General features: G+C 48.2%; 1 protein-coding gene across 7 annotated transcripts; it reads left to right on the top strand.

Moving 5' to 3' along the window:
- The first annotated feature begins 1,250 nt into the window (after positions 1 to 1,250).
- NCOA5 (nuclear receptor coactivator 5) lies at positions 1,251 to 20,714 on the top strand. Of its 7 annotated transcripts, none has more exons than XM_066978021.1 (10): positions 1,251 to 1,388; positions 4,186 to 4,372; positions 4,931 to 5,038; positions 8,899 to 8,965; positions 12,425 to 12,811; positions 13,061 to 13,176; positions 13,391 to 13,517; positions 15,846 to 16,045; positions 17,956 to 18,279; positions 18,705 to 20,714. In XM_066978021.1, exons 2-10 carry the CDS (start codon positions 4,210 to 4,212, stop codon positions 19,352 to 19,354), a joined length of 2,142 nt encoding a protein of 713 aa, XP_066834122.1. In that variant the 5' UTR covers positions 1,251 to 1,388; positions 4,186 to 4,209; the 3' UTR covers positions 19,355 to 20,714. The 7 variants fall into 7 exon arrangements, with proteins under 7 accessions (XP_066834122.1, XP_066834123.1, XP_066834125.1 ...); XM_013198525.3 differs by lacking the exon at positions 1,251 to 1,388 and adding an exon at positions 1,622 to 1,869; XM_066978022.1 differs by lacking the exon at positions 4,931 to 5,038.
- Positions 20,715 to 21,295: the final 581 nt, after the last annotated feature.

Raw genomic sequence — 21,295 nt, forward strand, 5'->3', positions numbered from 1 at the left:
CACTGTTCCCCCAAACTCCGGCGTCTGTGCGGAGTCCCCAGAAATACGTCAGCCAAAAAGGGGAAGAGGCGGAAGGCCTGCAGGGCCCAGCTGTGCCTCTGGCTGGCTGCGGCCTCCGGCTGCATTTCCCTGGGGTCCCCAGAGCAATCCCCGGGGAAGTTCCAGGCTCCTCTGCTCTTGGGAGACTTCCCCGTATCCAGCCTGTGGTGCGTGCCTGGAAGGGGGGGCTTTCAGCATCCCCCTGCGCCCAGGTCACAGAACGGCCCTGCTGCCCTGTCCCCTCCTGCAGCAGTGCCAGCCACCCAGCCACGGCCGCGTTGCCCCAGCCCCAGCTGGGAGTCCATCCAGCGCCGGCTGCGCGTGCAGCGGGCTCAGGCTGCCCCAGTGCCGCCGCTCCTCACGGGCACTGTTGCCGGTGCCCCGTGAGCCAGCGGTGCCCGCTGTGCCGCTGCCCACCCGCAGCCCCTCGGGGCTCCTGCTCCTGCCGCCTGGCGGGGGGCTGTGTGCCGGGGCAGCTGCGGGGGCCGCGTGCTCTGGATTCCCCCCCTGCCGTCATTTCCCAAAACTGATTCGCTTGAGAGCACGAATGGTCCCAGGGGGGCCTTGAGAGCAGAGACAGAGCGGCAACGGCGCGGGAGGGGATTTCTGGGCTCGGGACTCGCCCGGGAAGTCCCCCGCAAGGCCCTGAGCGCTCGGCACGCCAGGACAGGCCTGCGGGCAGCCCCGGCTCAGCGCCCCGGCACCGGTGCCCCGTGCGCCGGCGGGGACACGGCACCGGCCGCCGAGCGGCAGCCCCTGGCCGCGGGGCCGGCGGCAGCTCCCGGGGCACCGGGGTCGGGACGCGCCGCGCTCCGGCCCGGCGAGGCCTCGGGGCGGGCAGGCGGCGGCTCCCGGCAGCGCAGGGCCGTGACAGCCGGGCCCTCGCGCGAGGCGCTGCCGCTCGCCCCACGGACCGGCGGGGCGGCTGCGGAGGGCGGGCGGTCACCGCCGGGAGCCCTCAGCGCGGCGCCGCCCCGCGCCCGGCCAGGGGGGACCGGGACGGCCGGGGACGGCCGGGGACGGGCCCTGCCCCGCCCGGCCCGGCCCGGCCCTGCCGGCGCCCCCCCGCGGCCCGGCCGGGCCGCGCTCCGCCGGACTACCAGTCCCAGCGTGCCTCGCGGGGGGGCCGCGGCGCGTGCCGGGAGCCGGGCGAGGCGGGCGGCGGGCCCCCGCGCGGCAGGCATGGCGGCGGGCGGCACGTCGGCACGCGCCCCGTGCCGTAAAGCGCGAGGCGGCGCCCTTCCGGCCGGTCCCCTCGGCGCGCTTTGCGACGGCGCCGTGCGGCAGCGGCGGTTGGCGCCTTTGTCCTGGCGGGCGGCGGCCTGAGGCGGCGCGGGCCCGGCGCGGCGGTGAGTGCGCGGCCGGGAGGCGGCCCCGCAGCGCCGGGGGGCGCGGGGCGGGCGGGGGCGGCCTCGCGGCGGCCTCGCGGCGGCGCCCCCCCCCCCCCCCCCCGCGCGGTGCCGGGGCGCGGCGGGGCCGGGGCCGTGCGGGGCCGCGGGGCCGTTCCCCGGCAGCGGAGCGGCGGCGGCCCGGCGCCGTGCGCTCGGGGCGGCGGCGGGGGAGACGGGCCCGGGGCCCGCGCCTCCTCGGGGCCCTCCGGAGCGGGGTGAGGGCGCTCGCCCCGCGGGGCCGGTGCCGAGAGCGGCGTCCCGCAGCCCCGCCCGGCCGGCCGGGAGGCGACGCCCGCCGTTCCCAGCCGCGGTCGCCTTCTGCGGAGCCTTCGCGGGTTGCTTTGGGCCGTGCCCGGGGACCCGCTGCGGATCCCTGAGCGAAGGCTCCCTTGCACCACATAGCCAGCCACGTCCCGCTTCCGAAGCGGCAGCGCTGTCGGTAAGGGACGCTGTTCTTAACGCCAGGGTTTTTAAAACAAAGCGGCTTTAATTAGCCTCCCCAGGGCTTACTGGCGCCCGAGCTGACGTGAGCCGTCCCGTTGTGGTGACTTGCGAGGCCTGGTGCCCGGTGCCTGCGCTGAGGTACGAGCACCTCGCTGCTGCTCGGGGCGTAGGCGGCCTCCTTGGTTGCGTCTGTAGAAGGAGCCCTAGTGGGGAAGTTTTCCCCATTTACCTGGTATTGCAGGCCCACGTCTGGAACAACATCTATCTCTTCTGGTCTTATAATTGCTAAATGGTCCTTAACTGCGTAATCTACCAAGTGGCAAACGGTCAGAGGCACAGAGTGCTTATGTGGGAAAGCTTTCTGCTAGCTCAGCGTGGGTTAGTGCTTTGTTTTGGAAGTGACCTGCAGGTGGAGAAACAGTTATTCTTGGTTTTTTGGTATAGAAGGGCCGTGCATCCCCTCCCCACAGCCACCCCATGCCATTCCCAAGCTCAAGAAAGAGAAAAGAGAATTTGTTCTGGCTTCTTATAATGGGAGCAAAATGTCCCGCCAGCTGCGGTTGCGGCCGTGTTGGCAGCTGCTGGCGTGTGCGCGACGTCCCGAGGCCGTGCAGGTCGGGCGCCGAGCCCCTGCCCCGGGCAGCGCTCTGAGCCGCTGGGCATGGCCCCGACCTCCCGACCCGACCCGGGCGCAGTCGGAGCCAGGTGCCTGCTGCCATGTTCTATAGCTACTTTTCTGCTTTGGGAGAATTTTGAAAACTTGTTTCCCTTCAGCTGAGAACTCAAGCTGTGATAGTAGAAGTGAAGTCTACAACATCTGTAAAGCAAAATGGGACAGGACTTGGTACTTCAGGTGGGGAAGGTAAAACTGCATGTGCAGGGGAAACAACTTATAGGAGGACTGAGGCAAATAAGATACAAGAACTGACTTTTTCCTTTGTTCTTGGAGTGTGTGTTTTTTTTTGTTTTTTTTTTGTTTTCTCCCTGCTCTAGCAGTTCGGTTCATTATAAAAAAAAAAAAACTGGACTGGGAGGCATTCTCTGCCTCCCTTCTCAGCAGGGTTTTCTAAAAGTGGACAAATAATACAAGCGTAAAGATAGTTGACCTTAAATCAGTTTTATGCCTCAGATCTGGGAGTAAGCTTACTTCTCATGCCAACTAAGAGTTGTAGAAGTACCTTAGTGAAATCATTTTGTGCTTCTTGGTGTCTGACTTGTTTATTTAGATGCTGCTTTGAAATTATAGTGAACGCAGTTTACTGTTAGGGGTGTGTGTTGGTTGTAGGCAGCTCTTGATGGACAGTAGAAGTTTCTGTTGATATATTCAACTTCACCAGCTTTTCTTTATGCGTTTCTTACCTACAGAAAATTCCATCCTGTATTTCTGTAGTCGGATGTTTAGGAAGGATGACAACTTTATTCTTCAAATAGTTTTCAACTTTGAAAATTTCAGTGCTTTTCACTTTTTTTGAAGTGTTATGTAATGGTGACTTTTACAAGAGAAAGTGTGAATCCTGGATCAGTTCTGGTTCTGCTTGGGTTGATAGGTTCTGTTTTGGTGTTTTGAGGTTTTTGTTTTGTGTGCTAAAGTTCTTCGGGTGACTTTGTGTAATGAACGCTGCTGACTGTTCCTGCAGCAGTGCTGCGTTTACGTTGGGTGGTTAAATTCCAGCTGTGGACCCGCCTTCGGGGGAGTTGGCATCGTGGTGGGGACAAGGATGGGCTGTTCAGTAGCGATGTGAATGAGAAACTGCTTTCTGGGCTGGGCAAGCTAAGGTTTCACACGCAGTAAAGAGATCCAAGTGTGGTCACTTAAGCACATTTTAAAATACTTTGCGATGTCTCATTCGAAGCCTATACAGAAATATTTGGATCCTGTTATGCAATGTTGAGATGAGTGTTTCCTTTCTGCTTATTAAAATATTGCATAAATTTCAGCTCTTCTTACCAGTGAACTGAAGAATTAGATATGACAACAATGGGGGTACTGCAAAGCTAAAGTTAAGGTGTTTCAGCAGAGTCTGGGTTTTATTGGTATTTTAGTTTGGAGTTAAACCATTAAAACACATCTGCAAAATAGATTAGGCTTACTCCATTCCAGTATTATGGGAAGATCAACCAAAATGCTGCGGTATACGTTTTTGCCAGACTTCCATGTCCCTTGTATTAAGATTTCTCTGGAGCGAAGCTTGCGTCAAACCGACCCAGTTGGCTTCTAGTCTGCAAAGCTGTTAAGTTTAATCTTGTTCCAGTTTAATTTTAATGTCATGGATTGAAATTATATGCGTGGCCATTTCTCTTTTTTGCGAAGAGTTGGATTTGGAACGAAAGCAAAATGGCTCGAGGACGCAAGAGCAATAGCATCAAACAGAGCGACTTCACTAACAGCACCAATCCGCAGGATTTAGAGAGAAGACTTTTTGTCGGCAATTTGCCCACAGACCACATGACTCGTGAAGAAATGGAAGAGATATTTTCAAAATATGGCAAAATCAGGGGTTAGTATTTTATCTTATGCCTTTTTGTGGCTGGGAATTCAGTCAGAAATATAACTTTCATGCTTGTCAAATGCTGTTTGATGGTGATGAGAGGAGTGACTTAATGTTTCCCCTAAAAAGTGACCTTTAATGATAATTTTCTCTGCCTGCATTTTTCTGAACAAGTAATTCCCTCAATGCAGCTGTACCCTAGTGTGTATATATGAGCTATGCTTTATTTTTTGGGGTTGCAGTGTGATGTTATATGAAGCAAATCTGTTCTTTCAAGTGACTTCGTAGTCTCTTAATGAAGTCTCGGTCACTTCGTGGGTTGTTTTTTGGTCACTGCCTTGTCAGAAGGAAGTTGATCTGTTTTGTGGTGTTGTCTAAGAAATGCATCTCAGAGTTCTTCAGCTCTGCATTTCAATCCCAGTAGACCCGGATTTCCCACAAAACTTGCCGAGGTGTTTCTGGGTAGTGCCCTTTGCTTGCTCCATCTGGTGGGGTGACATGGCCTGGGTGCGGGATCATGCAGTCCCTTACTTGTAACTGGTCTTGCCCTGCTGTTAACTTTTCCAGCCCTCAGCATGTACCATGGCTATGGGTTCGTGCAGTATGACCGTCTAGAAGATGTCCAGGCCGCTCTGGACGGTGAGAAGGGTCGCCTTTATAAAGGGTATAGATTAGGTAAGGAAAACTGATCCCTGCTCTTCTACTGACCTTAGCATGCGTTTTGGTAGAAAGAGTGCTTTTGTTCTAAAGCTCTCTGGAAAATTCGCTGTGTGGAACTTGCCTGGCATTAGTCTAAAGTCGCTTTGACCAGGTATGTATTTTCCTTCCGAGTTACCTGCCCTAAGTGCCGTGTGGTTCATCCGGAGTGTTGTCTCTTGCTACCTAGGTCTTGCTCTGAACTTATTTTTGTGTTAGTGTTTGAACAGATCTATAACCTTATGTAAGGAACTGTTGAGCACGTAAGCCCTGAAAAGTATTGATTGAAACTTCACGCGCTTAGTTTTAAAAACAGTTGTAAACCAGTACTGGGCTTCATCTTGGCAGGTTCAGAGGAATTGGCCACAGAACTTAGTGTCCCGTTAGATAAGTAAATTTAACTTGGATTGTCTTGCACGTGGGGAAATCAATCTGTAAGTAGCCATAAAAATACAAGGTGCTTTAAAAAGGCCATTTTCATAAAGGTGAAAATAATTCTGCTAAATATGCTGGGAGCAATCTTAAACAGAAATGAATGGTGGGAAGTCTAAGAATAATCTACTAAGTGCAAGTAAAACGTTACTTCCAAAGCAAGCCTGCGCTAATTTAAAGAAAAACTGTTTGATTTAGGAAGGAGTGAAAGGAGCGGTAAATAGCAAAATGGAGAAGTACCAAATACAAGCCTGAAGGTGGAGATGGTGGCAAATAGGGAGGACAGAAGGCTACAAGGAGAAATTATGGCCAGCACTGTCAGAGTCTAGAAGTTTAAAAAGGAGCAGCTGCATCTGTCTCACATACTAACGTGTAATTATTTGGAAATTATAACTCTAATTGGAGAAGACCCCCTAGTCTTCAGGTAATCTTTCTTCCCTCTCTTTTTGAAGAGTTGAAAGATGTTGCTTTTCATATCAGTAGCAAGCTTAAAAAAAAAAAATAAAACCAGCAGCTACCAAAACCAGACCTCTCAAAAAATTAAATCAACATCTGTGAGATTCACTGAGACCTCCCTTGGCTGTTAATGTTGCTTTCCTTGGAAAACTGTGGAGTTTCGGGGGCCCTGGCAGAGCGCTGCAAGCTTACCAACTAGTTGAGCAGAGCGGAGCCCGGCGTCAGCCCTGGCAGCAAATAGACTGCATGCGTGTCCTGCCAAGTGCCAGGTGAAAGAATAATCCCAGTCAAAGTAAACCTTGTCGCACTAACTTACAATACTGCAAGTTTTCTGGATAAAAGCAGCAGTGTTGATGCAGAAGGCTTCTGTAAGACGTTTGATTAAGAAACTAGTACAATAAAAGCAGCGTAGTGTTATATGGGTTTAAAATGAATTTCAGTGCAGCATAGATGGAATTGCTCAGCGTTTTGAGTGGTGTTCTGGAAGAATTGGTTCCTGGCCAAACAGTGTTTTCATAAGAAACTTGAATAGAAAGCTCACTGTCATCTTTTAAAAAGAGGGAATATAATGGGGATGGAGTCACTGATGATCAAGTGACCCGAGCTTCTTCCTAAGCTGGATACAGGCAGAACTGAACGCCCAGCAAAGGCAAATCTGAAGATCTGCACCTAGCAGGAGTGCTCTTGTCATCCTTAGCCGTACAAAACAGATTTGTAGGTAGGGAGGTTTTAGTACCTGTGGGATTTTGCTGCTGGGGTACTGTGTTCAGTTCTGGTATGGCCAGTTCAGAAAGGATAGTGCTAAATCGGAAAAGCCCCAGGAAAAATCCTAAGGGTTAAAGAGTTGAAGAGCAAGCCCTAGAAAAAGGCTCGTTGAGTGAGGTGTAATCTGGCGGGTATAGGTATGACAAGGCCATAAATGGAAATAGTTTTCTTTAACAGCAAACTAATTTATACTTGGAGTAATTCATTGGAGCTTTGGTGGTTTCTGTGCTCTGGAGACTTTTAGATGGGAATTGGATGTTTTGCCAAAAGATGAGCTCTAGTTCAATTCTGCTGCTTGACTTGAGATGGGAATGCAATTCAAGAAACTCTTGCCACCTGTGTTTATTCTGAAGGCTGCACTGTAAGGTTGCAGTGTCCCTGTCATCTCAAAGTCCTACAAGACAGAAGATTTTCATTTTCGCAGAAGTTGTTTTGTCAATGTTCAAGCAATCTGTAAATGCTGCTGGCATTAAATAAAAATGTTATTAAATCATTTTGTGCAAGAGAAGGATCCCTGTCAAAGGTGTCTTTGTCTCCTAGTAAAATATTTGTTCAGGTTTAAATGCTTCTTTTTAATTTGAAAGAAATGTATGGTATGGAGTGCAAAAATCACAATATAGGTTTCTGCAATGGCATCTTAAAGCAAAAATAAAAGTCTTAAACCCCAAAAGCAGATAGCGTCTTGCTTAAAGATAACATTTGAATTGAAAAATGTTCTTAGCTAAAAAATAAATGCAAGGAAAACAGTTACTTCAGTTATGCAGTGTAAGTATTGAATATACTGGCTAATAAGAGGGTAAAAGGTCTTGGGAGAGTTCAGTCTTGCGTTATACTAGTACATCCACAAATGCTTAAAAGCTTTCTTTATCTTTAATGAGTAAAGCTGTGTAGGGAATACATGTCCACCAAATTTAGTTTGTGATAGGAGACACTGCAACTGTATTTGATTCTGGAGAGACTGCTTTCTCGCCCTGTGAATGCCGTTACCCTGCATTCATACGCCGTGGTCAGATTGCACTTGCCCCTCTCCCTGTATGAAGAGAACGTGATACTTCTTGACTGGCAGCAGGGGCAAGAGTTAGAGCTAAACTCTTAACTCGAATTTTAATTTCGCATGTAATGAAGGATAGTTTGGGAAGCTACAGAAGGTATAGAAGTCAGCCTAAAGAACATTATAGGGCATGCTTAACTACTTTTAAAGCTCCTGCAAGTGACCAGTATAAATAACTAATAAACTTTAATTGTTGATAGATCCTCAGGGAGCAGATAGGACCTAGGTTTGTTTTTTTTCATTTTCCTTAAAAGGTTTTCAGAGTAAAACACCTGAAATCATTTCTGTTTGTTCTTGCCCCCCTCTAGTACATTATTTCATCTTCAATCAGCTGTTACAGGAGGCTTTGTTTCTTCCCAGTAGAACAGTATTGGTCCTCACCAGTTTGGGGCAACTTCACGTTTTCTGGTTGAGGACAAGACTCTTTCTTCAGTTCTCTTCTTTGTATTTCACCTCATGGTGTTTTTCATGGAGATACTCAGAAGCCACCCAATTTTCAAATTTCTGATCTGTTGCATCTCTTTGCATCTCAACGCAGTGGTGTTCTGAGTGCACCATGTTGACTGCACAAGGAGCTTGTGCCTCAGGCTCCCTGGATCCCGTTTCCTCAGTGGTGGAGGCTGTACAGTTTAATGCTGCAGCGGTCCCTCGGAAGGCAATTGCATGTGCTGTGTGAGAACCCTTGAATTATTGTCACCAAGGGCAGCTGCATGCTCCATTGGACAAGACTGGCTGTGAATTTAAGGCTGTTGGCCAACAACTTCCTTTCTCAGAGGTTTTCAGACTCTGCTTTTTCTCCTAGAGTCCATGAGTTGCATTCTGCTCGCTCATAGACTGCAGAAGAAAGAGGTTCTTATGGAATGAAGAGTCTGGATGTAGGCCTGAAATAAAGTGTTAAAACTTCACCCGAGCTGTCCACCCTATTTTGAAGTCAGAGAAATCCATGAAAACCTCATTGCATTGTACTATCTAAACTTAATAAAAAAAATTGTCAAAGTGACAGTGGCTCTCTGCTGAATGTATTTTCTTGCACCATCTGGTTGTTGTTGAGCTTAAGTTGCTTTCATTTGAATTGTGCTGATGATCTTTTTTTTGTTCCATAGCATTGAACAGATGGGTTGATTATTCTTTACAGATATTAATAAAGCAGCGGAAAGAAGAAATATGAATAAGGCTTCATCAAGGTCCAGTCCGGCACGAAGGTAAAGTACCTGGAAGCAGTGAGTTATACTAGGAAGGGCAGGCTTTTAGGGCGTGAGCCCAGCTGCCTGTGCTAAATGTCTGTGTCTCTTCCCTACTGCCACCTCCCCAGTCAAACGGAGATACTCAAGTGAGACAATCAGGATGCGACTGCTCCACCTGTAAGAGCCCTTCTGGCGCTGACACCTCAGGAGGCACGAGGGAAGCCTCGTGCTTGCTGCTGTTACTACAACTAAGTGTTACGTTTTGTGGCGCAAGTTGTAAGAGACTTGTGAGGAAGAATCAGCTTGGTGTTTGTTCCTGACTCAAGTATCAGAGAAGCCAAGGCATGTAGAGCTATTGCCAAGGGGCTGTAGGGGTCAGTGCAGACGACTTCAGGATCTTGCCTCTTCTGATGTCAAAAACTTGCAGTCCTGAAATGAAGCTGGAAAAGTGCACATTAGCAAAGCACAAGGCAGCGTCTATCTGTATTGCACTGCCCCATCTGCATGCGTACGTGCATTTTCAGTACGTGGAACGAGTCTGCTCTGCAGTTACACCCAGCGGTGTGTGTCTGCCTGCTTCTCCGGGCTCCCCACCCCTTGGTAGGCGCAGCGGGTGCAGCTCCTGCACGCCCTCTGCATGTGAAGTCGCAAGCGAGTGGAGAAGACACGAGTTGTCCTGCCACAGGAAGACGACTGCCGTTTCCTTTCAGTGGTGTCGCTGGGGAGCGCACCAAGACGTGCTGTGGTTACCATGTGCTGTAAGGCCTGCGTTTTCTGCACTTACACTGTAAAGCTCTGCACACAAAGGAGTGTGACATGTCGGACTTGAAAGTAATCAAGCTCTCACATGACGTGTGCTCTATTAATTTGACCTGTTAAATTACCAAAAAATGGGAAAGAAGTGCAACTTGCAAGACATCTACTGCCAAAATACAGAGAATGAGTATCTGCAATCCTTGGTACTTTGTATATACTGCGTTTATCCTGCACAGGGCCAAATGCATTTGCAGAGAGCAGTGCATAGGCAGCAGGCCCAGGAAATGCTTCAGGCACGTGTCTGGGGGTTCATGTCACGGATGCAGCAAGGCTTGGGCCTGGGCAGTGCCAGGCATGCTTGGTGCTGGCATGGGGACCCCAAGAGTGCTGCGCACACGTGAGCAGCAGGCACTGATGCCACGCCTTTGGCCTCGGTGGCACTGCAGGTGTACGATGCTGAAGGCGCTGGGTAGCGCTGCAGGTATGAGAAGCAGACACCGGTGCCACGAACCTTGGGCCTCAGACCACATTGCAAGGGACATGCGGCTGGCACCAGTGCTGTGGGCACTGGGATCTGTGATCCTGCATGCTCACAAGAGCCTGTGCCCCTAAGGAGCACTGGAGGCATGCGAGCCCTGGGACCGGACCACCACCACGGCTGCCGAAGGCGCGGGTGCACTGCCACAGGCACAGGACTCAGCTGGCACTGTGGACACCGTGGCCATCCCATGTGGCTGGCACCAGGTCCCGAGCAGCAGCACAGGCAGCAGTGAGGCTGTGGGTGCCGAGTGGCGGGCAAGGCAGCGGATGCTGGGCTCCGGACCGTGCTGCAGGTGCGTGAACAGCAGCTGCCGATGCCAGGGTGTGGAGTCCTAAGCCCTGCTGCGGGCCCAGGAAGCAGCGCTGAGTCCCAAGCAGATGCAGGCAGCGGTGCTGGCACTGCAGGAGTCGGACCACAGACCACAGGGGTGGAGGGACAGAGGCAGGAGGCTGCTGTGCCCTCATGCTGCTGCCTGGGCGGGCAGTCACGCAGGTGCGAGAGCAGAGGAGGCCCGGTGCCACGTCTGTAGTTGTGTTGCACTTGTGCGTTGCTCTTTCTGGATCAATTTGTCTCTACAGATAATGTGGCCTGTTCTGGTCACCCCCACCCCAGCTGGAATAAATGTCATATTGCAAAACAATTACTCTGCATCTGGCTGTTTTGCTGTATAGTCTCACAGCTACAGAAAGGTCAGGTACTCAGTATTCATCATAGCAAACGAGGAGTTTCCCCTGAGCTTCTGCCATCATTCACTGCAGGCTGGGGGGAGGAAGGGGTAGGGGAAGACAATGTGCATCTCTCCTGGGCTGTGGTTCTGAACAGATCGCAAACATCAAGCTGGTCTGTGTGCCCAAGAGACTGAGGGAGTATGCAGTTGTGGGTGAGCACAGTGCTTCTGTAACAAGAGGAGGCTATATATAATCTTGGTGGCACCGCTGTAGGTTGTCCCAAGATCCGTTTTCTATCTGGAATAGAGAATGCCAGCGATCCTCTGTTTCCCCCAGAACAGCTGGGTGTCCAAGGCACCAAAGTCCATGCATGGGCTCTGCTTCTCACTGCTGTCTGTTCTACCTCTTAGTGAAACTTGGGTGCATCTGGCTTGTTGATCCTGCTGTTCTCTCCAAGTGACTACAAAGTGAATGCACTGTAGTGGAAACGGAATTAAATTGTGCTTATCTTTCATAAGCTAGATTAGTCTGATAGAAAGCTTTTTATTTACAAAACTTGACAGAGGTGAAAAGATACAAAAAAATATTTTCTTATAGTTGCCAGTATCATGGGGAAAGAACATTCCAAGCATATGAAGCTCAGTAGTTCCCTTGCAAGATTTTTCTGGTTTGGCTTAGACTACAGTGAAAGTTATGTTTTCTTTGGAAAACAAAATATGACCTGGAAAAAACTACTGTTTTGGAAAAGATGAAGACTGGAACGTTGCTCTCTTGACTCTGAAGACAGCGTGGTACAAAGTCTGAATGAGATGGATCATTCAGATGTGACAATCCTGTTCCTGCTGATGGTGCAGTGCTGGTTGGGTTTGGTACCCTTTTAATGTGGGGCCTCATAAACATAAGACTGACTTTCTACAGGAGCTGTCCCTTCACTGTCAGGACACGGCGGTAGCTTTCTGCTAACAGCACAAAACCAACCACAACATGGAGCCTACTGTGTCTCTGGTCTCAACAAGCTCTTTTTTAATCATATGCCAGTAGCATCCTATTTCAGGTATTCTGTCATCGACTTGTGAATTTAATAGATCCCTTGAATGCTCCTAGCTATCCCATATTTGTGGCTATTAGGCTACAGCACCTTGAATTCTCTCAAGGAATGTGCAAGTTAACGTTTGATTGATGATCCATGGCTGACATCAGAGGTCAGAGGCCTTGAAATGATGGTTTCTGAGGTGCCTGTTCGCTCCTCCCACAGGTGCCCTACAGTTTTAGTGATGCTCCAGTAAGGAGCTTTCTGTGACTCTTTTGGCTACAATAAACATTGTAACTAAGAAGATTCTCCAAATATGTTTGTTTTGACGAATACGTTCTGGGGCAATTCTTGTTATGGGGTAGGAGGGAGGCTTCAGCTGCTGAGAGAAGGGTCGCTTTGGCACTTCAGGTAAGAGATCTGGGGGTAACCACACTTGTGTTATTAGCAGTCTAATGGAATTTCCCTCGTGTTTTCTTCAGAGAGCCATATGCCTACGGGGATGGCCGAGATACCAGACGTGATCGCTCCCCTCTTCGGGGGAGCCCACGGAGAGATCCCAGAGATGGCAGGGATGGTAGAAACGGACGAGATTCCAGAGATGCTCGAGACATTCGAGCTAGAGACATGCGTGATGCTAGAGACCACAGGGACCCACGGGACCTGCGAGACCTTCGAGACCCCCGGGATATCAGGGATCCAAGAGACTTACGGGACCCTCGTGATGTTAGAGACTTTCGTGACCCACGGGAGCCGCTGTATGATCGATACAGGGACCCACGGGATATGAGGAATCCACGAGACATGAGAGATCCACGTGATGCGAGGGATCCGCGGGATATGAGAGACCCTCGGGACCCTCTGTACAGGTAACTTTCATAGGGCTCTATTTGATGACATGATTTTATGGCATTCTTGCCTCTATGGTTATGCTGGTTTGAGTGGCGCCAGTTGTCCTCTAGCTGAGGACAGTTGGGTGCCTGCTTTGGGTCTTGAGGGGAACAGTTGGGTTCTTCAGTAATGAAACTCGAGGAAGGTCTGTATGTGATGCACTGGCAAAAGTTATTGTCTGAGATGATGTTGGAGCATGGGAACTATTGCTTCTGTAAATGTTGCAGACGAGATGAAACTTATGACCGTTATCTTCGCCTTGAAGACTACTATCGGCGGAAGGATGACTCTTATTATGACCGTTACAAAGAGCATTTTGATAGAGCGCCGGTGAATTCAGAAGGTTAGTGCCTTTGAGACCAATGTTTAATAGGCAGATCCACATCCTCTCTCTGGGAGGACGTAGATGTCTGTGGTGCTGATGGACAGGCACGTCCACAGTGCGTTGCCTTCTGTGACACTGGATGGTTTGGAGACAGCCCAGCCATACGCACCTCTTTGTTCCAAGCAGATCCTAAGAGCATTATTTGTTCTGTCTTTCTGTGGCTTGGTTTCAGACCGTCTCAAGCGTGAAGAGCGACGGCGAGAGGAGCTTTACCGTCAGTACTACGAGGAAATCAAGAGACGTTTTGATGCAGAGAGACCTGTGGATTGTTCTGTGATAGTGGTGAATAAACAGACAAAGTAAGAAAGTAGTTATGACCACCGTTTGCTACTGTGTGGAATAAGAAAATGGAATTAAGCTGAGTCCTGCCTTGGGGCTATTTGTCTTACAGATTCCCTTGAGAGTGGCTTTAGAGCCCTCAGAAAGCCTATGTGGCTATTCTGGAAATACTGACTGGTTCATCAGATGTAGAAACACTGTTGTATCTTAGGCTTTACTTGTACTCCGTTGTCAGCTATCAACACACCTTGTCCTGAACTTTATCTACATGCTCTTCATGTCAGCCTACTGTCATGACAGTTTATAGTGGCCTGTACTTGTTATTTTGGGGTTGAATAATATGGAACTTATTAACGCGTGCTAATCAGCAGATAGCACAGGGACATTGTTGATGTTCAGTCATGGGGGCGTCCCTTTCAGGGCTCATGTCAGATTGAAAGGAGCTGAAATTTGTCCGCTTCAGCTCCTTTCAGTCAGCAGTTATCTGACTTAGATTACTAAGTCAGATACCATTCAATACAATGTGCAAGAAATATAAAATCACTGCTGAAAGTAGTCGTGAACGATATCAAAAGCATGTGTAACAAGGAAAATCTCACATGGCAGTCTGAACGTTTACTGAGGTGTCCCCACTCGGTGTGCCTTTTTATTGCGGTAAATGTGAGGTCATTTATCTGGAAGCAAAAACGCAGGCCATGACTGTAGAAACATGCACTTCTTTTTGGAATGTAGGGACTGAAAGCAATTGTAGGAGTCAAATGGATTTCTATCAAAAATGCTGGTATGTCTATAGTTTGGAGAACAGGCAGTGCCTCTGTGTTGGGAACAGGGAGGTATGCCTGTGCGTGCTGTAAGGGGAGCAGTGCTGTAATGAAGGCACCAGTCTGATGTCTATACCTCTACAAATATATATATTGAAGAATAGAAAAGATGTAGATGACCACAGATCTGGTTTGGGGTCTGAGGAAAATGTTTGTCAAGGGGAAATTTAAAGCTCTCTTTAATTCTTCTGAAGAAAAAAAAATGAAGAGTTGCATTTATTTAACTTTGCTATACCTGTGAGGCAGAAAGAGAGCTGCTGCTTGCCTGATCTGGTGACAGGAGGCAGAGCAGGAAATCAGCGTTGGAAACAAGGGAAATGGTGAAACTAGAAATACCTTTTTGAGGTTTACTTTTAAAGGGGCTGATTACCTATTGGAATAAATCTCCAAAGGGAATTTTAGATTCTTTATCCCTTTGTGACTAAAAGTCTTTGGGAGATACGGAGCACAAATTATTGTACCTGACACAGAGAATTTTGTGCTGTGTTTTGTGCAGAAGGATCATCTTAGGTTCCTAAGGATCTTTTTGGTGTGTAACAACCACAAACCTTAAGAGCCCGGAGCATGTGGTAAATCTTGGATGTTGAAATATTCTTGTCACCTACTATAGGCCTATTAAAAGATGATTCATGAATGACTTAGATATATGATCAGTGTAACTTAGAAAACCTTAAAAAGGCATTTGGGGGCAGAGGAACAGTTTTGGTCACCTTTGCAGTGTTCACCTCCAAAGGTGATAACCTGAACCTCCTTCACAAGCTGCAAGTGCGCATAGATTAAATTTCTCAGAATACATATGCAGCCAGTATTGCAGTTTTGGCCCTGTGTATTGTAAGCTTAATAAAAGATTTGGAAACTTTAAGCTCAACCATATAAGCTATTGTTTGTGGGAAGTCTGCAGGGCAGCAGATACAGGAAAAGTGGATTCGTAGATGCTGTGTTAATATTGGGTTAGAACAGATCACAGCTAATAGAAGAAAAGAGCAAGACAAAATGTGTTTGGAACTCAAGGGAATGTATGGATAGTTAATTCTCTGAAAATTAATCTTCAGGTTCAAACGTTGACCTGTGCTACAGTGACTTAGGGTAAAGTGCACTTGAACAGTTAAGACACTAAACATGGCACGAGTAACTAACTGTCTTCTGGAGGTTAGCTGCTCTGCTGCGTGCTTGTTAGATCTCTTCAGGAATAAATTGCCTCATTTACTGAGTTCAATTTAAATGCATTTATATGTAAGCAGTTTTATGATAGTATAAATCCTTTTGCAGACACTTTCTCAGCTAAACTGAGGCTTGATTTATAATCTGTCTCAGTTAAACTGAAATGACTGATTTAGTTCAAAATAAGGGTGGGATCTAGGCTTTTACATTACAATATTGAGATTGCTTTAATACTGTCCTGCTAAACATTATGAAGTTAGGTAAGCCATCAGGAAATTGAATCTGAGACGGAGAGGGTGAATGTGCTAGAGTTTGTTTCTGTATGTGACTGACTTGTAAAACTCTGCTGGCTTTGCTTTGTGTTAGGGAGTACGCGGAGTCAGTGGGGCGGAAGGTGCGGGATCTGGGCATGGTAGTGGACCTGATCTTCCTCAACACAGAGATGTCACTGACGCAAGCCCTGGACGATGTGAGCAGAGGAGGGTCTCCTTTTGCCATTGTCATCACCCAGCAGCATCAAGTTCACCGTTCTTGCACTGTTAACATCATGTTTGGCACCCCACAAGGTACTGAGGTCTTAGTAGGCTGCGTAGCTATGTGGTCACTCTGAACTGCACGAAGAACTGCTCTAAAACATTTTTTCTTGAGCAGTTCCACACAAGATGATGTTCATCCATGCTGCGTTCTAAGGAGTTACTAACAGCTTGATGGCAAGTGATACTTGTGACTACCATTATTTACAAGTTTCTGTAATAACTTATTTGTCCCTTGCCAAAAGGACTATCTTATTTCTGCCAGGAGAGAATCTCTGCTGCATTTTAGGGAGTCATGAACTCCAGCTCTAGAAAAGACACTGCTGCCTTGATAGGTTTCTGAGTAATACCAGTGTAGCCTCAGTTTACCACTTAACCCTTTTCCCAAAGAGAAAGTGCTTGGAATGTGAGAAATCACAAGACAGCTTTCATAAGCAGATGAGACTTAAGGAAAACACAACAGGGATAGCTTACTCTGTCAAGGTAAAGATCTGACTGTGAAACTGGAGGGAGTTATAAAAAGGTACAACTATGAAGTGATTGAGTGTACACGCCCCATATTTTTACCGCTATTTATGCTTGTCACATAATTTTCTGTCTCAGGGTATGACTTGGTTGTTGTGAGCACGCAACTGGGCATTTGTATTAACAAACATCTTGTCAGAAGGTGATTTTGGAAAGTCGGGCTTTTGCTATGATCATAAGCCTGCTCATGTGCTGGTTACAGAAGTGGGTTTTGGACCGCAGTTGAGCTTTCAACAGTTATTCCTCCCTTGTTATGTTCTCAAGTAACGTTTTGTCAGGTTCATCTGAGAGGATAAACATCTGAATGCACGTTCACCATTTTTTGTTGCTTACTGACTGAAGAAGCCTGGTTTCTTTTAACATCTGATCCAGATGTGGGGAGGTTCTGTCATTTTCTGCAGAAAGACATCTCAAGCACACTTTCAGTGGCCTTTCTACTGCCTTGGTTTTAAATCTTAACTCCTGTGGTTTAATACCTGTCCCACTGCCAAAGCTTCTCCTCTTCTTCACTGGATTTAGCTGTGTATCAGATCTGATAAGAACCCCAGCCATTAACTCATTCACAGCTCTTTCTAGATATTTAATATTTTGTACTTGAACTGCATATGGTCACCTTTCCATTCCTGTTAGTTTTAGGGAACTCTTTCACAACTTGTGCAAAGCATAATGTGAAAGTGAACCTCAGAGCTTTAGGCATTTTTGTGGAAGATAAAGGACTTCTCTTTTAATCTCTCTGCTTAAATCTGTCTTCAGGGGAACATTTGTGTGTGTGCTTTTTGAAGTGGAAATAATGACCTCAAAAACTTTAAAAGGCAAATAAAAGAGTTGAAACTGATCGTTATTCGATGTGTTATGGAAGAACATTATTGCTGTTTACTGTCCCAGAGTTGAAAACAGAAGTAGCAGTGTGAAATTCAGCCAATTCTTCTTTCCTCCCTATCTCCTGCATACACTCACACTACATTAAGATGTTGACAGTACAAAACCAAAAAACATTCTCATCAGTGTCCTGCTCTGGGAATGTCTATCAGCCTAGAGGGTGCAATTCTGGGGCCTGTCGAAGGGTTCCACAGTAGAACAGCTGGAACTGTCTCCTCTCAGAGCATGGAGAAGTTGTGTGAAAGGCAGAGGGACCCGCTTTCTCTTTATTTGGATGAGAGGCCAGAAAGACTGGTGTGGTACCTTCTCAGAGCCCTCAGCTGTGGAAAGAAGGGTTGGCCTTGCTGGGTGATAGCCTTGAACCTTCTTTTGGCTTAAGAAATTGAACTCTTGCTGTGTGCCTAGAGAGCTTTCCAGGTCTATGCTTGCAGTCCCTAAGAGGTGCCTGCCTGCTGAATGAGAAATGCTGCTGTGAGTGAGACAAGGTACCTCCTTTTAATGCCTTTGGTTTTCTTAAAGTGTTTCTTTTCCTTGTGCAGAACACCGCAACATGCCACAAGCTGATGCCATGGTGCTGGTGGCAAGGAATTACGAGCGCTACAAAACAGAGTCACGGGAGAAGGAGCGTGAAGAAATTGCGCGGCAGGCTGCCAAGATGGCAGATGAGGCTGTTCTGCAAGAGCGAGAGCGCCCACCCCCTGTGGAGGAGGGGGCCAGAGGGGGTCACCCTCCGGGGATTCAGACTCTCTTGAACCTTCTGGCAGACAATCGCTATCTGACTGCTGAGGAGACTGATAAAGTAATCAATTACTTGAGAGACCGGAAAGAAAGGTTACTTAGGGGAAGCACTGATTCTCTGCAGGGTAAGTTTTTTCAACCCTAGACGACACTATTAATTGTATGGTTAGTGGGTTCTCTGGGCTGGGACAGCACAACAATACCGGCATTACAGAGGGGTCCTAGTGTAGTCACATTTTCACACAGTGATGTATTTTACGGAGATGGACATGTATTCAGGAGTCCTGAGACTATTCTGGTATTTCATGTGACAGACCTTTTATATTGGATTCTCTCAGGGAAACCACAATGCTGCCATAACTGATTGGCTGCTACACAAAGGGCAACGATTTTGTTGAGTGGTTTGGGTCCCCCAGAGCTATGCAGCCCTCATGTTTAGAGGGGTGGGTATTCACTGAGACTTGTGTCTTTGGTAGCTATCTCACTAGTTTCCTTTAGGTGCCCCTTCAAGGGCATTTGGAGAGCTTTAACTTTTTCTTTTGTTTCCCAGCACCTATGTCAAGACAGTCTCTGGGAGCACCTTCAGCATCATCTCTGGGCAGTCAGTCCAGCCTTCCAAGCGCTCAGGCTCATCAGGGTTCACAGCCTCTGGTCTCTGCTCCTTCTGTTCCAGTGTCCTCTGCTAATCCTCAGCAGGAGCTTCAGGCAAAAATCCTCAGTCTCTTCAACAGTGGGGCAGCAGCAGCTGCTGTAGCAAACAGCAGTTCTGCAACCTCTGCGGGCACATCGGGTGGCACGCCGAGTCAGAACTTCGCTAGCATGGCCAGCGGTCAGGCCCGATCAGCACAGATGAGTGCTGGAAATTTAAACCAGGCTCAGCAGAGATTGCAGACTCCAAGCACACAGCTTCCTGCTCTCCAAGGCCCTTCGAGAAATGCAGGTCCAAGACCTGGAGCTCCTCCGCCAGCTCAGGCACTCTATGGCCAGCACCAGAATCGCCTCCCTGCCCCTGGCAGCGTGCCTGCTCAAAGGCCAGTATCGTCTGGTATCAACTTTGACAACCCTAGTGTACAGAAAGCCTTGGACACCCTTATCCAGAGTGGTCCTGCACTCTCCCACCTCGTGAGCCAAACAGTGGCTCAGGGGCGAGCAGGGTCCTCTGCCCAGCAACCCATGGGTTCCTACCAGCGACACTATTAAAGCTGAGCAGTCAAGCCCTTTCCCCTTCCCTTTGCCATTCCATACTTATAGCTGTTTAAAAAGTCTCCTGTTCTTGACATGGGACAAATGCCCCTGGATATGCATGTCCTCTCCACTTTGGTGAGAGTGTACTCCCAGTGGCATTGCTGCTGAGTATTGCTAGTGCTGCCCTTCCTCACTTTGGTCTGGATAGCAGTGTTCGGAGAAGTATATTTTCTCAGTGGCAGAATATGCTGAGAGCCACTGTGGGTAATTGATTGTTCTGTCTAAGCACAGAAGCTGCTGCAATGACGGTCCTTCTGCTTTTTTCTCACTCCCATTAGCTGGTGCATCTTCACCATGCAGTGCAGTCTGGTCTCACCAAATGGTCTTAGCACAGTTTTGGGTCAGTGGTTTTGAGAAAATGAGATGGGACTGAACAGAGTGGTACCCTGACAGGGCCCTCTGGAGATGCATCTTTTTGGAAGGGGCACTATTTTTCTTTGGATTTCTTTTTTCAGGTTTTTTTTTTCAATGCCATATAAACCAGTCTGAGAGAGAAAATACAGTGGTAGCACTAGCAGCTGAATTCATGTAGCACGTGCTTGACCATAACTCCATAAGCCACGACAGTACCGTTCAGTGCTTCTGTAGCTGGGCTGTCCTGTCCTGGCGGAGTGAGGCTGACAAGTGCTCCTCACCTCACCCAGCGTATGGAAAATGGCAGTTTTGGTCCAAGCACAGTGGTGGATCGGAAACACAAGAGCTTCTGGGTGAGGCAGAGATTTCAAGTGGTCAGTTGATTTTCCTACACCCAAGCCAAGTCGTCAATTTTAAGTTCAATATGTTAAATTTGGTATATAAATTTCCTTTTCTTACAATCTTGCTTCGGCACAGTTGGTTACTGTAGCCCAACAGCTCAGCCACACTGATGTGCTGCCGGACCTGTCTTGCAAATACCTGCAGCCAGTTATCAGGTGGTGAATGTGTGCTCTCAGAAACTTCATCTGTTAGTTGGTGTTTTGTCCATCTAATGTGGAGAGGCAGTGCCAACATGCAATACTATAATTTTATACATTTTTCAACACTTTGGTAGCTGCAGTGGACAGTTGAGTGGAAAATCGGGCAGTGATATTTCACCGTGTTTTTAACCAGTAACATAATTTGATACCAGAATACAAAACTTCTCTATTTTGTCCTCCCTTGCACAGTCTTTGTGGAGTCTGTAGGCTTCCTGCAGAACCAAAAGATAATAAGAAAGCAACGTTTTGGAGCAGAGGATTTTTTTTTGTCCTAGGTGGTTTGTGTTGTAGCATTTTTTTTTTCTTTCTGTGCTGTTAACAAAAGGACATTACTTTTTAATAAAAAGACAGGAAAAACATTTTGTTGCATTTTTGATGCCTAACAGCTTGATTACTGCTGGAATACATTATTCCACTGCGTTTGCCATCACCCTCTTCTTCCAGGTAAGCTGCTTCAGACGCTGTCCAGCACTGGATGCAAAGTGGAAAGTGAACAAACCTTACCGTGCCTTTCTGTGAGAGTACTGTGGTCTGTCTCAGTTTATAATACTTTGGTACTTACTGTCACTCACTGGACTTGGACACCGTGGAACAGATCAGCCCGTGTGCTTGTTCAGGGACCAGCTCTTTGGGGCTCTGTGTGACGGGGGCCAATGTGCGAGGCCCAAAAGACGCTCTAGCAGCTGTGGCCTCCCTCAGCCCAGTGCTGGAGCTGCGCTTGCTGTTAATTGAACAGCTACCGCTTAAAGCTGAAGCTACCACTCCCTATGCATTTTAGCACCGGCCTCCCTTTGTGCTGCTCTTGTTAGACAACCTGCAATTAAATAGAAGTCTGTCTCTGTACTTTCTTTCCTCTTCATCCGTTTCTCCCCTTCTGCAACCCAGAGGCTTCCATGAGCTTAAACATGGGAACAAAATCCCATTGTAGATGTGATTATTT

The sequence above is a fragment of the Anser cygnoides genome, chromosome 16 (assembly GCF_040182565.1).
Source record: "Anser cygnoides isolate HZ-2024a breed goose chromosome 16, Taihu_goose_T2T_genome, whole genome shotgun sequence".
In the NCBI taxonomy this organism is placed as follows: domain Eukaryota; kingdom Metazoa; phylum Chordata; class Aves; order Anseriformes; family Anatidae; genus Anser; species Anser cygnoides.

Coding starts and splice junctions, on each gene's coding strand:
- NCOA5 (XM_066978021.1), top strand. CDS start 4,210: ATGGCTCGAGGACGCAAGAGCAATAGCATCAAACAGAGCGACTTCACT. Junction 12,812..13,060: donor CCTCGGGACCCTCTGTACAG/GTAACTTTCATA, acceptor TAAATGTTGCAG/ACGAGATGAAACTTATGACC. Junction 13,177..13,390: donor AGCGCCGGTGAATTCAGAAG/GTTAGTGCCTTT, acceptor GCTTGGTTTCAG/ACCGTCTCAAGCGTGAAGAG.